Source organism: Aptenodytes forsteri, unplaced genomic scaffold (assembly GCF_000699145.1).
Source record: "Aptenodytes forsteri isolate BGI_AS27 unplaced genomic scaffold, ASM69914v1 Scaffold50, whole genome shotgun sequence".
Classification (NCBI taxonomy): Eukaryota; Metazoa; Chordata; class Aves; order Sphenisciformes; family Spheniscidae; genus Aptenodytes; species Aptenodytes forsteri.
The window spans coordinates 1,137,809-1,150,696 of record NW_008795126.1 but is presented as its reverse complement, the minus strand read 5'-3'; the positions used below and the strand labels follow the sequence as shown (position 1 = coordinate 1,150,696).

Below are 12,888 nucleotides of genomic sequence, written 5' to 3'. Positions count from 1 at the left end.
AGGGACTAACTGACGCGGAGGCTCCCTGTGGGGACAGTGCGGCGGTTAGAGAGCGTTTGGAAATCGCAGGTGGAAACAGCTTTAATTCCAAACAGATATATATATTTTTTTTTTCCTTTTTTTTTTTTTTACGGAAGCAGTTTTTAATTACCACTTAGGGAACGGAGAACTTAAAAATCACCCTCTTTTTTTATTATTATTTTTTTAAAGACCATTTTCGGTAGACGACAAAAATTGACATAGAACTAAGGGTTTTAATCTTTCAATTGATGGACGCTTTAAAATTATTGTTAATTTTAGTGTCTGGACTTCTAGGCTTTAATGCCAAGCTTTCAAGCCACTAACAATTAAAACCCTAGTCCTAAGCCCTCAAAATGGGTTTGTAATTGAAACAGCAGTTGGCCCTCAGCTATAGCAGGGCCGCGCAGCTTCTTTTTTTTTGTTGTTGTTGAAGAATCGCCTAAATCCATGTCATCCCTTGTAGAGGAGGGATTATTCACATGGCTTTTTTTTGTTTGTTTGTTTATGCAGTCTAATACTATAATTATTGCTAAAAATGAGATTGATTTGACTTACAGGATGCGACAGGTCAGCATCAGGTATATTTTTGGACTCCATTTTAATATAGCTGTTGAGGTTTTTTTGATGCATGCTCTCTAGGGGCTGCAAAGGAAATTTCCAGCTGCTTTCTCCACTTCTGTCTCTCAGGGCTCTGTATTATGCTGACTCCATATCCTCAGTTATAAGGAGAAAAGTCGTGTAAATATATATATATATATTTTCAAAGCAAGACCGACTCGGGGGAGGAATTCAGATCCAGCGTAAAGCAGAAGGAACAGCAGTGTGCGCATGCTGAAACTGCACTTACAAATAACCCAAGCTACCTAAACTTTTGTACTTGTGTAACTCAAAAGTTGTGTAAATTGTATGCAAATAAATGCATATGTTTAAGTATTTACAGGCAGGTGTTAAAGGAGGAGGAGCCGCCTGGTCTGACCGTGTCTATAGCAGAGACGAGAGAATCGATGCCACTAGTTCTGTCATCAAGCCTTTGTCTCGTGGCTGAGCTGGAGAGTATTTTTAGAAAAGTGTTCGGTTTTGATTGAAAGATTTTAAAGAGCGGAGAATCCACCGGCGTTGTTTGGTAACAGTGGTTAGTTACCCTCGCAGGTGAACTCTCAAAGAAAAACAACTTTATCGCAAAAGCCTTTTTGTAACGGAGCGGGTTGAAAAAATGGTGAACGGGACAAACTTCTTCTGCCTCACATTTACCTTTCACATCAAGCTTTATTTGCTAATTGAGGTAAAAAATGCTTCCGCTTTAGCCTAGAAATGTTACATTGGCAATAAAATCAACAGGCTGTTTTTGAAATGACAGTACGGTCACGCAGCCGCGCGGTGGACGTTTTCTAACGTCATCATCTCTCTCAGATGAACGCGAACAGAAAATAGCCACAAATGGCAGTAGGTAAGAGCTAGACTCCTCTCCCAGGCAGCGTTGCTGAAGCTCTTTACAAGCCCTGTCATTTGAATTTAGGCCGGGCTTCGACTGAGATAACTTTGCTCTTTTGCTCCGTTTGGTTAACGTCTTCCACCATTCTCCAAACGTTCAATTTGGTTTCTCTGTTCTAGTTAAATCAGCCAAACCCCGTGTGTGAGTGGGCACATAAATACATATAAATGTGAATATATTTGCCAATTGCTTCTTTAAAGATATTGTAATGCTTCAACTGCCGTTTTATTTGCAGGACAGACACGAGATTTCCTTAGTTCTGTAGGGTTTTTTTTCTTTTTCTTTCCCTGGGCTTAATTGTTCCAATTACTTTTTCAGATTGACTCTTGGTGCAAAGAGAATAGCTACGTGATAGCTGGATATTACCAGGCAAATGAACGCGTGAAAGATGCCAGGTGTGTTGGTGCCATATTTCCTTCTGTTTGCTCTTTTATGTTGTACTTTGTACCCTGCCAACAAAAATCAGCGACGTAAATCGTGCGCGTTGATTAACTTTGACAACTGTCATCTGGTTTCACATTGTCTTCGCGGTGCTGGTGGCTATGGCCTTCGTTCAGGTGCAGAAACCCCAGTCCTTCCAGAGTCACCCCTCTTTAGTGGGTACTATAAAAGGCCGGTATTTGAACGACTGCCAACCAGTTTAACTACAGTTGTCAGGGAAATAGCCAAAATTTGCAGGCGCGTTCGCTTGTGCGGTACACATCTTGTGAACTCGAATGACTCCGAGTGTCTTTTGGAAAGTCTTTCAGAAGTGACCTAATTCCTACTAAACTACTTAATTGTCTCCCGAGTTTTATTGAAGCATTTTCTTACGTGGTAAAGGGACGCTCTTGAAATGGAAGATGATGTCAGTCAAGCAGAGATAGCTTTTTTTTTTTCACTTATTTTCCCCAGGATTAGTCATTTTTTTTCCCTGCTGGCTAACTCGTATTACTCAATAAGCAATAAGGGGGCCTTCCTGTGGAGCCACAATGCAGTTTTAGATATGCGTATCAAATATTTTCCCCGTATCTATTAGACAAATCCAGTTTCAGAACCAATGAGAGTTCATCATACTTGCATTTAAAATAAATATGAGCAGCTTGTTTAAAGTATTATGCTATGTCCCAGTTATTTTGTTAATGAATATCCTTCGGTCTCAAGTATGTTTTTTAAGTAATACTTGTGACTGCTCAGGTATCTAACAGGGGTAAGGGCAGTATTTGTCCTTTCCTCACAAGGGAAATAAATCTGCTGGAGACGTTTTTAAGGAGAAGATACAGTTTGTCTGTTCTGTTTGAGGTTTGAAAGAGTATCACAGGCTTGGGGGTTTTTTTTTAAACCCCGATTTCATTTCTGAAGATAACTGGTGCCAGGTAGAGATTGTCATCTTTGAAACACGAGAAAGGTTTTCCTTTAAAAGGTTATCTGATTTTGGTAGAGAAGCTGGGCAGTGGGTGGGTTCAAATGTAGGCCGGGGGGCAAACTCGGCTTCTTTTTTAAATGCCTGCCAGGGCAAAGGTGGCTGCAGTCTTTGGTCTGGTGGAAGGGGGTAGGAGGCCGCAAAATGTTGATTCCACATAAAGCCTGCAGCGAGCGTTTTGCCGTTCAAAAACCCATTGCCTAAGCATAGCTAAGATCCAGATCACGTGCTGAAGAGAGGAGCTGGGGTTTTCTTGGCCTTCTGACTTCAATCAAGTGTAGCATCAGCTTGATATCTTGTTCCTGTTTGTAAGCACGCGGTGTAATTTTCACATCTCTTTAAGCCTATTTCCTGAAATGTCATGGTTCAAATAACACAGTTACTTTTACCTTCTGCTGCAGTCCAAACCAGGTTGCGGAAAAGGTGGCCTCCAGAATTGCAGAGGGCTTTAACGATACAGCGCTCATAATGGTAAATTACTTCATTTCCCCCCCCCGCCTCCTTTCTGTATTGCTAATGTTATGACCGTGGTGTTGGACCAGCCATTTAAATGCCGTTCTCTAGACCCTTTAATAGTGAGGGTAACTAATTTTCTCTTTCCCTCCAAATGCTCTGGGGAAGAGGTGCAATGACCTGTAGCCAGCGAAGTTCTTAGTAAGCCGGCAGAGAGACTGCGGTTGGCGCTCTGCCATCTCAAAGGAAGCGGAGGCCTTCTCTGCTTGCGAGGCTTGAGCGAAGGCAGTGTGTTCGTGACTTCAGACCCCCGTCCGTGACTTAAACTCTCGTCTCATATAAAGCAAACGACGCTTTGCCCCCTTGCCGCAGTGACAAAGGATGTCGGCAGTTTAAACCTGTAAGATTTGGCTCATTTGAAGGTAGAACGGTGGACGAGTTGGTGTAAGGTGCCCTGTTTGTAAAAACTGACCTTTTTTTGTTTTTTGGTTTTTTTAATTTCATCTCTTTACTTGGGATCTTGAGGAGGAGACTGAGGTGGTGTTTTTCTGTTGCACAACAGGTTGATAACACCAAGTTTACAATGGAGTGCATAGAGCCTGCCATTCATGTGTACGAGCTTCATGAGAACAAGTGGAGGTGCAAGGACCCGCACGTGTGAGTAAACTTCAGAGTTTATTTGTGTTTGGGTAGTAAGGAAAAACGGGTTGCCTGGTTAAGGGCAAAAGTTTGATTGTGGTGAGTGACACTGTAAGGGCGGCGGGTGTAGCTGACAGTGCTTTTAAAGCTGTTTTTTGCTGTAGTGAGAGGGAACAGCCGGCTTCTGCAGCCAGGCAGCGGTACAATCACCCTGACCACGTTGCAGAGAGTGTGGCTTAATTTCCGGAGCAGAGGAGGCGGTGGAGATTTTCTTTGTGATTACTTTTAACTCCTGGTTATTTTACGTCCTAGTGACTTTTGTGAAGATTGGACCGAAGCCCAGAGAATCGCTGCATCTCTCTTGGACAGCAAGTCCTACGAGACGCTTGTAGATTTTGATAATCACCTGGATGATATCCGGAACGACTGGACGAACCCAGAGATCAACAAAGCTGTCCTCCACCTGTGTTAGAGGGGTTTCTACTGACTAATTTACGGGCATTCCCGCTATGTACTGAAGAGAGGAAAAAAAGCTATTTTTGAATGTAAATAGAATAATATTCAGTACCTTGTGTGGAAACCCGACTGATTAAAAAGGAGTGGCGTGTCACATTGCAGAGAGTGATGTGTCCGTAAGCCGTTGCATCTTTTTTTGTGAGGTTCCTTGGAAGAACTGCGAACTGTCGGTTACAGCTGTCCTCGTGGACGCCTTCCCACTTGTAGTGAACGTCGCTGTTCCTTCGAAACCAGAACTGCTGCCGCTTGTCCCTACTGTTCGTATTACAAAGTTTTGACTAAGCTTTTCTAATCTTTAGAGAGATTACTTTTCAATGATTTATGGAAATACCTTTCAAAAAAATCAGTCTTGTCCTCAGATGAGAAATTTTAAGGTCAAATACATAAAATGTAACGTTAACGGTTTCTTTTGGCCTGGTTTGGAAATGTCATTCCGTCGGCACGGTAAAATGCGAACCGCTGAGGACGATGTGCCGTGCTCGTGTGTCACCTGTTTTGCAGTGGCTTAGCGTGACACGGCCGCAGAGGAAGCGTTAAAGCAGTGTTCCCAAATCCTGCAGTGATTCCTGCTCTCCGTGGGCATGCAGCCACAGTTACTGCTTGAAAATGTTAAACCCAAGGCAAAAACAAATATTCATGTAACGGTTTGTAAAAGGGACTGGAAGCGCACTGATGAGTTTGAATGACGGTTCTAAACCAGTTTGAGCCTACAAAAGAAGAGGAGGGTGAAATACCTTATTAATTTTATGCAGCCTTTTGGGGTTTTATGGACAGATCTCGTTTTCAACTGGTTCACCCGGTGTCCGCTTAAGTAGGTCTAAAACGTATCCCTCCAAGCTGAAGGCAAGCGATCCGAGTACATCGAATCAAGGAGCCAAGATACAGTCTAGTTCAGCTTCCGTCTGTCTTTCTAATTAATGTTTGTTTCAAAGAGTAAGTCTGCTGGAGAGTGAAGCTTTATATCAGACTAGTACAGTTCTTCGTAAGCCTTGTTGCCTTACTCCTCGTGGTTGTTAGTCAGACTGTAGTTACACGTAGCCTCATCCTGCAATGGTTTCTCTAGATTTCCTTCTCTTCCTACCCAAAAATGTTTTTACAAGGAAGATCCAAATGTCCACCAAATGATCGGCCTCTCTCCAAGTTCCTGCTTTTTCCTTAGTGCCCTTATTTTAAAACATGAGGGGTGGGAGTGTCGAAACCTCTTGGTCTACCTCTGCTTCTATTTAAATAAGCACAAGTTTTCCTCTTGGTCTTAGCGAGGGACGGGATAAGGCTAAAATCCCGTTCTGAAGTAGTGAATAGAACCGGGATGCCTCCAGTCGGGTCCTGCGGTGGGGTTCCCTGCAGTTCAGATTCCACAAAGCCACGAGGCAAGGTCTGAGGTTCAGCTCCCTGTCCGAGGAGGAGATGAAGATTTGAACGGTTGGGTTTGTCTCCCTGCTATGCAGGAGTAAGGTGTGCTGGGCATTACAAAAGGGATTGGCACTTAAGTCAATAGCCTTTCCTAAGCGTGAGTCAGATAAGCTCGCAGGAAAGGAAAATGTTTTCACTCGTTCAATGAAAAACATGTAGCTAGCTCACAAGCAGCGAGATAAACGCGTTCCAGTGGCTGTTTTGCTACACATCCACGGCTGTATGAAAAGAGATCCTGGAAACGGCAATGCTCCGGCAGCGTATGTCGGGAGTAGACTCTGCAAATCGCACGCGCTGCAGGAAGAGGACCGTTGTCTTACTGTGTAGAAACACCTCGTGAAACCTGACCTATTGTTCCAGAGGCAGATGTTATCTTAGCAAGACATGTTATGTTAGTTGCGAGAGATTGTCAGCCAACGCTGCCACATAAGCTGGTATGTCTCCTGAGCCACAGGAAATGTATTTTTTTTATTCTTTGCAACTAGAAGATGTCCTAATCGAGCTTTGATCATATATATGCTAATACAGTCTAATCTCTCCTTGCACGTACTCCCCCCTCACCCTCGTAAGACAAAGCAAAACGCGTATCATCGGTCTGTAACCTGATGGAGACACATTGCTGGAAGGGGAGCAGCTTTTAATGCTTTGTCTTTCCCCTTTTTTTTTTATCTTCTGTTTGCTTTTGAATGAGGTCCTTTGAGTGTTTTGCCATCAGTAGAAGCCCAGGCTGGCTTTAAGCAAAAAGGACAGGCACTGCGGTGCTCAGATCTTATCTCACCTGTCCTGTTTGCGTTGAAGGCTGGACAAAAGGCAGCAATTTCATAAAGGCAAGGCAGCAATTTCATAAAGGCAAGGCAGCAATTTCATAAAGGCAAGGCAGCCCGCAGCCAACGGTGGCTCTTGTGAAAGAATGAGGAAGCTGCCACGCTCAGCGAAGGCTGCCTTCCCCTTCCCTGCTGATGTACCAAACCTACCTGCAGGAGCAAATGCTGGTTTCCTGGCCGGTGGATCGGCTGGATTCATCGGAGGGATTCAAGGTAACGCCTTTTAAAACTTCTGGGGAAGAAATCTTGGGGCAGGTGTCTGCATCTCCGTTGCTGGAGTCCCCGTGATAGCTGGGAAGATGGCACTGGGCATGGGTGTCTTACTCTTTTTTTTTTGGATGGCACTGGGCATGGGTGTCTTACTCTTACTCTTTTTTTTTTGTTGTTTTGTTTTGTTAGCAATTAATTACATGCAGGTTTATTTATTCCTCCCCTCCGCCCCCCCGTATTCAAGATTTGGAGATTTGGCATTTGCCTGCCCAGACGTTTAACTCCCAGCTCTTTACCTCATCCATAGGACCTCGGGCACTTGGAAACGCAAAATTATTCCCGTGTGGGATTCTTTCTTCCACTCTCAACCCTAATGTTTCAAAACAGTAATAAACAGACCCCGCAAGCATCAAAATACCAGGACAAAGTGCTTGGGTTTCTGAGTGGGAGGACGCACGCTACTCTCTGCTGGATCCACGTGAGTGCTCGCCTTGAATCCTCCAGTCACAAGGGGGAGAACGAAGAGCCTTGAGCATGCGTTGCTTCAAGCGCCCATTCGGTCTGAAACTAGGGGTCAGAGTGACCTGAGACCCAGCCAGCCACGAGGCGCGTCCCCAGGTGTGCCACCAGCTGATGGCCCAGGGCGCTTCCAGCTGTGGTCAAAAACTCCACGTACAGATCCAGCTTGAGAAACCCAGAAGGGAGCAGAGTTCGGGGGGCCCGTAGGCGTTATTTTCACCGAGAAACGAGACCGCCTTAAAATTGCTCGGAGAATCGGTGGCTGGTTGGGGCTAGATGCGCGTCGGGAACGGTCCCCGCTCCTCCCGGCTTGTGCGGCGTCACGAGTGGGAAGAGCAGATGGGTGGCAAGAGCCAAGGGGTGTCTTTGGTCAGCTCCTCACGCGCACAAGTGAGATACGTGTTCCCGGGGAACGTGCTGGTGCCGTATTCTCTCTGAGCTCATTGCTCTGCGTGTATATGAGGGCTTTGGGGTTTTTTTTCTTCATTCAGCAGGTGAAGCAGTCCACCGCTGGAGTTTTGCCCCCCTTCCCTCCTCCCATCTGCCGGCTGAGCTGCTCATGGGATGTCCCCTAGCCTATGTCAGCGTGAAAACCAGCAAAGACCTACCGCGTAACCCGTTTCAGGTCATTAGAGCTGACACAGGCGCGGGAAGTGGAGGAGCAGTTCAGCTGGCAGGACGGAGGAGCCGGAACCTTTTCGCCCGGCACAGCCGGAGCCGGGGGCAGGCAGATGTGCAGAGCCCAGCCCCGCTCTGCGTGGCGCTGGGGAGATGCACCGTTGAGAGATGGCCCCCTGCCCCCAAGAATTTCTTATCTAGGCGGCAGAGGTGCAGGCCGAGGAGAGGTGACAGTGACAGATGCAGGAAGCAAACCCGGGTCTCTTTGCTCCCTGGCTGGAGGCCTAATCGCTGCACTCTGCTGCTCTTTGTAAAACATCTCGAGATGCTCGGGCGGAGGGCATTACCGATACGGAAAGAGCACGCGGATGCTAATGGAGGAGGCTGTTAGCGGGGTGGACTTGCGGTTGACTGCAGCTTGGAAAATGGCCTCAAGGGGAAATGCGCTCAGCGTGCATTTGTGAGCTGCGCTTCTAGTTTGTGTTTTTAATTCAGCTCCTGGAGCGGAGCTGGGTCACCCACCCTTGCCTGTAGGAGCTGTAGTGAGCTGGTCGGGATCGGGCAGACCAGGCTGGGCAAGCTGCTTCCTTCCCGTCCTGCCCGGGCTCCGTTAATCCCGACTCGAGTTAAACATCTCAACGCATCGTACTCCTGCGCTGCAAACTCCTCGTTTGCTTTACCCATCGCCCTGCAACCAGCCCTCCCGCAGCAGGCGGTGATTTCACTGTGCCGAAGTATCCGCTGAGGACTTTTATCGATTTGTTGGGGTTTGTTGTTTTTTTTTTCCACTGTCGCTTTTAGACCACATTTTCATCCAGCCTTCTGCATCCAAAAGTACACCCTAGCTGCGTATTTTCCTTTGGTTTTCAGCCGTCGCCCTGCGAAAGGCGGCAGACGCGGATTCGGAGAGGACAGAAGCAGGTTGCCGGCTGGGCTTTCCAATAACGGGAGCGCCGCAAAAGGTGAAAGCGGTCCGTGCTCCTGCGTGGCGAGCTTGGCGCTTTGCAATCTGCCGGAGCCGCGATGAGGCAGACAGGGAACGCTGCTCTTAAAAATACCCGGTAGGTGGGCTGGGGGGTAACGGGTAACTCCTTGAGTGCTTCCGGGCAGCGCCGCACCGGCTGCAGCGTGGCAGCACTTTAGCTGGATGCGGGCAGGAGCGGTGCCAGGGATGTCCCGGTCTGCGCAGCATCAGCCCGCGAGGGCCGTGAGAAACAACGCAGCCCTTCCTAGAAACGTGGTCCGGAGCTTAAAAGACGGACCTAATTGAAAAAATGTATCGAGGTTGTACCAGGGGATAAAAGGGAAAGCTGGGCCAAGATTAACCTGGAGCTCAGCGAGCCGAGAAGCGCGGCAGCTGCGGCCAGGTCCCTAAGCCAATTCCCAGCCACGGCCTCCCAGCCACCCGCTGAATCCATGCCCGGCAGGGAGGCGGTTTGCTCTGGATGCAGGTCTGGCAGGGGAGCCCAGCACGCTCTGGTTTTGTGCTTCAGGTACGTGCTCGCTTTCCGCTTTGCTTCCTACCCCCCGCCACAGCAGCTCCTGGCTTGCTCGTGAGGGCTGCTGCCGCGGCCCGGTGGGTTTTCTTCGGGGGTGTTTTCTGCCTGCACGGTTCCTGCCGGTTGTTCGGTCTGCTGGTCCTGCCAAGAGCCTGTGCTTGGGGAATGCTGGAGCTGCTCCAGTTTCCCCGGAGCCTGCATCTTCAGCTGCTTCCTCGTGACATCCTCCTCCCTTCCCACGCCTGGCATCCCCTCCGGGTACCGCTCGCCTGCCCTGGATGGCTGCGAGCCTCCCCCGGCGTGGGGCTCCGGGAGGGGGTTTCTTTTCCCCTCCCAGCACCTACTGCCTTGTTGCCACCTCCAGCTTCAGCAAGTCCCGTGCAATGGCCCTGCAGCCCCCTTCTAGGGCGATTTCTGAGCCAGCCCTTTCCCCTGCTTGGGCCAGAAGAGACCTGGGGGGAGCAGGCGGCCTCGTTGCTCCGTTAGCACAGAGCCAGGGTGACGTGTTGCCTGCGTTAGCAGAGCCTGGGACTCTGTGACCCAGCAAGCTGCTTCTCCTCCCTCCTTTCTAAAACAAGCCCAGCTGGTGTTTGCAGGAGCAGCTCCTTCCAAGGGAGCCAGCAGAGCAGCTCTGCGGTGGGCTCGCCGGGCTCTGCTCCGCCGGGCTCTCCAGCTGAAGCTTTTCTTGTGGCCGGTGTTTGCAAAACACATCCCTCTCCCTGCGGTTCCTCTGGCGTCTGGGAAGCCGTGAGCTCACCCGGCCCTTCCCCTTCCAGTGAAGTTATGAGGGTTGCCCCCTGTCCTCACCCCCTCGTCAGTGCTTCAGCCCCCTCCACCCTCCTCTGCACCCAGGCAGGATGGGGCCAGTGGGTCGGGGAGCGCTGAGCCCGGGGAGGGGAACAGCCCGGCTGCCGAAGGGCCATGGCCAGAACTGGAAAGCAGTCACGGGCCACATCAGAGGACCGCCCAGGGCGGTTGCCTGGGCTGGAGAGACAAGTCTTCGCTTGGAGAGCTCAGCCAGCTCCATACTGACCCACCGAGGAAGCTTTATGAGCCCACCCTCTCCTTCCCCCTGGCCTGCTGGCTGGCTCTTGGTGGTGTTTGGTGGCCAGTTGCCCTGATGTGATGCTCGGCACGTCACAGCCCCGGTCCCGCCATGGGCAGCGGGAGCTCCTGGGAGGGACCTGGAGCAGAGGCAGGCTGCGTGAGGGTCTCGCGGTGCCTGTGGAAAGGGGATGTCTGGCCCGTGAAGCTGCTCCCGTGCTCGGGACTCGGATCTGCCTAACGCTGGTCATCCGGGGTTTTCTCCATTAGCGAACAGGGCTCCGCACCGGAGGGTCTCCAGGCGGTACCCAGCCACCTCGAGGTGGCCAACCCCCACCCTATGAACTTGCCCAAGGGTGTCTTTGCTTCCCAGCCCGCGGGGAGGAGAGGAAGGGGTGTGCGATGCTGTGTTTGTGCCTATCGGCTGTCGCCACACCAGCTGGAGCAGTGCTGCAGCCCGCAGAGCTAACCACAGTTATTTTAGCAGGCCGATGTTTATGTTTACCTCCCTGCCGCAGCGAGCCATCGCTCTCGGTCGCTCACGGTTTTAGCAACAACCGCTGCTCCAGGCCAGGCTAATTCCAGCTCTCTTGGTTTTGGGGCCGTTTGTTCTCACCCAACAGCAGCGCACAGGTAGTTTTGGAGAGAGGCATCAAATGTGGAGGCGGGGGGGGAGGATTTCTGCAGCTTAGACTGGATTTGTGCTGCAGTGTCAGGGCTGCCGGCGAGGGGTCCCTGGCCCCAGGGGACGCTGCGTGCACTGAGGTTGAGATGGGATCCGGAAAGACAGGGCTTGCCGGGCTCTGGCTCAGAGCTTGTCCTCCAGCTCTTGGAGTCTGCAGCTGAACAGGCAAAAAAAACCCACATGAACCAGTTCATTTGTCTGTTTTTCTGGGGCAAAACTGAAGCCGCAGCTTGGAAACGTCTCTGCCCTGGCCCCTGCGTCCAGGGCCGGCGCCTGCAGCCGGGGTGACAGCCTTTCCCCTGTGCTGCCTGCCTGGCTCTGGAGTTCGAAACTTTGCAATAACTCACTTATTTGAGAAATTGGAGCCAGATGGGGGAGGAGATCAGCCCTTCCCATATTTGTGATTTTTCACCAAGCACGGCAGGAGCAGGCCAGCAGAAACTGGAGCAAAACCACCCGTTTCCCCTCCCCGCTCCTCTTTATGCCCATCCCAGCGGGCCTTGGTCTCGTGCGTGGGGCTCTGGTCTCGCCGGAGGCCTCCCAGGCTCCTGGGATCAGCTTGCTCCGATCTCCAGGCGAAGTTCAAAGCTTTCCCTTCGTTCCTGCCTGCAGCCGCGGGGCGTTTAATGTGCGGCCGGCAAACCCCGCACGCTGGCGCCCTGGATGTGAACCGCTGCTTCTCAGCTCTGTCTGAAAAGGAGGCGTCTCGGGGCCTCGCCTCCCAATTGTGGAGGTGGTGAACATGAAAAAGCCGCTGGCTCCTTTTAACGCAGGCAAAGGCGGCTGCTCCGGAGGCAGAGCCTTCGCCCGGCCGTCCTCGCAGCGGGGTGGTGCCCGACGTGAACCGTGAACCGCTGCTTCTCAGCTAAAAGGAGGCGCTGGCTCCTTTTAACGCAGGCAAAGGCGGCTGCTCCGGAGGCAGAGCCTTCGCCCGGCCGTCCTCGCAGCGGGGTGGTGCCCGACCCGGAGCTCTCATCCCGGGGGGTGGTGAGAAACCCCCTGCCTGGCGCTGTTCCCGCTGCCGGGCTGGTTTTCGGGCTGGCAGGTCAGACGGGAGGGGGAAGAGACCCTTTCTGGAAGCTGGAGAAGGTGAAGATGCTCCCGGAGGCTGGCAGCATCGCTGCTCTCTAGACGTTAGGACCTCAGGGATGCTGATGCCAGAGCTGGGTGTGGTACCTTCATACCAAACCAGTACTTGCCTTTCTAGGCGCTTGGTAGCCCCTCCGACTGCTCGTAGGGATGCTCCGTGGTCCGGTGGCTTCGGCTGCAGGCAAGGGGCACTCCTGCTCCTCTCTCTCTCAGCACCGGGCCGGATCGTGCAGCGGGGTGAGAGTGAAGCAGCATTTCCTCATCACCCAAGGGCTTTGCTGGGCTTGGATGGGGCTGGAGGGGGGGATGGATGGGAGGAGCCGGGACTCCACTAACCTGATTAACCAGGTTAGAAACCAACCTTGCAAAAATCCAAGCCCTCTCGCTGCAAACTCCTCCCGCCCTCCCAGGGCACGGCTGGTCCTGAGTGGGAACCCCCCCCCCCCCCCCCCCCGACGCCCCGC

The 12,888-nt window shown here is 51.2% G+C and overlaps 2 protein-coding genes across 2 annotated transcripts in view; both read left to right on the top strand.

Moving 5' to 3' along the window:
* EMC8 (ER membrane protein complex subunit 8) overlaps positions 1–4,928 on the top strand; it is a 7,894-nt gene extending 2,966 nt beyond the window's left edge. Inside the window, exons 2-5 of the mRNA XM_009277324.2 lie at positions 1,832–1,908; positions 3,317–3,386; positions 3,931–4,025; positions 4,320–4,928. Coding sequence (XP_009275599.2) covers positions 3,384–3,386; positions 3,931–4,025; positions 4,320–4,479 — 258 coding nt within the window. The 5' untranslated portion in view covers positions 1,832–1,908; positions 3,317–3,383 and the 3' untranslated portion in view covers positions 4,480–4,928. The remainder of the gene's footprint in view (positions 1–1,831; positions 1,909–3,316; positions 3,387–3,930; positions 4,026–4,319) is intronic.
* A 2,837-nt stretch (positions 4,929–7,765) lies between these two features.
* GINS2 (GINS complex subunit 2) overlaps positions 7,766–12,888 on the top strand; it is a 37,773-nt gene continuing 32,650 nt past the window's right edge. Inside the window, exon 1 of the mRNA XM_019471527.1 lies at positions 7,766–7,879. Coding sequence (XP_019327072.1) covers positions 7,766–7,879 — 114 coding nt within the window. The remainder of the gene's footprint in view (positions 7,880–12,888) is intronic.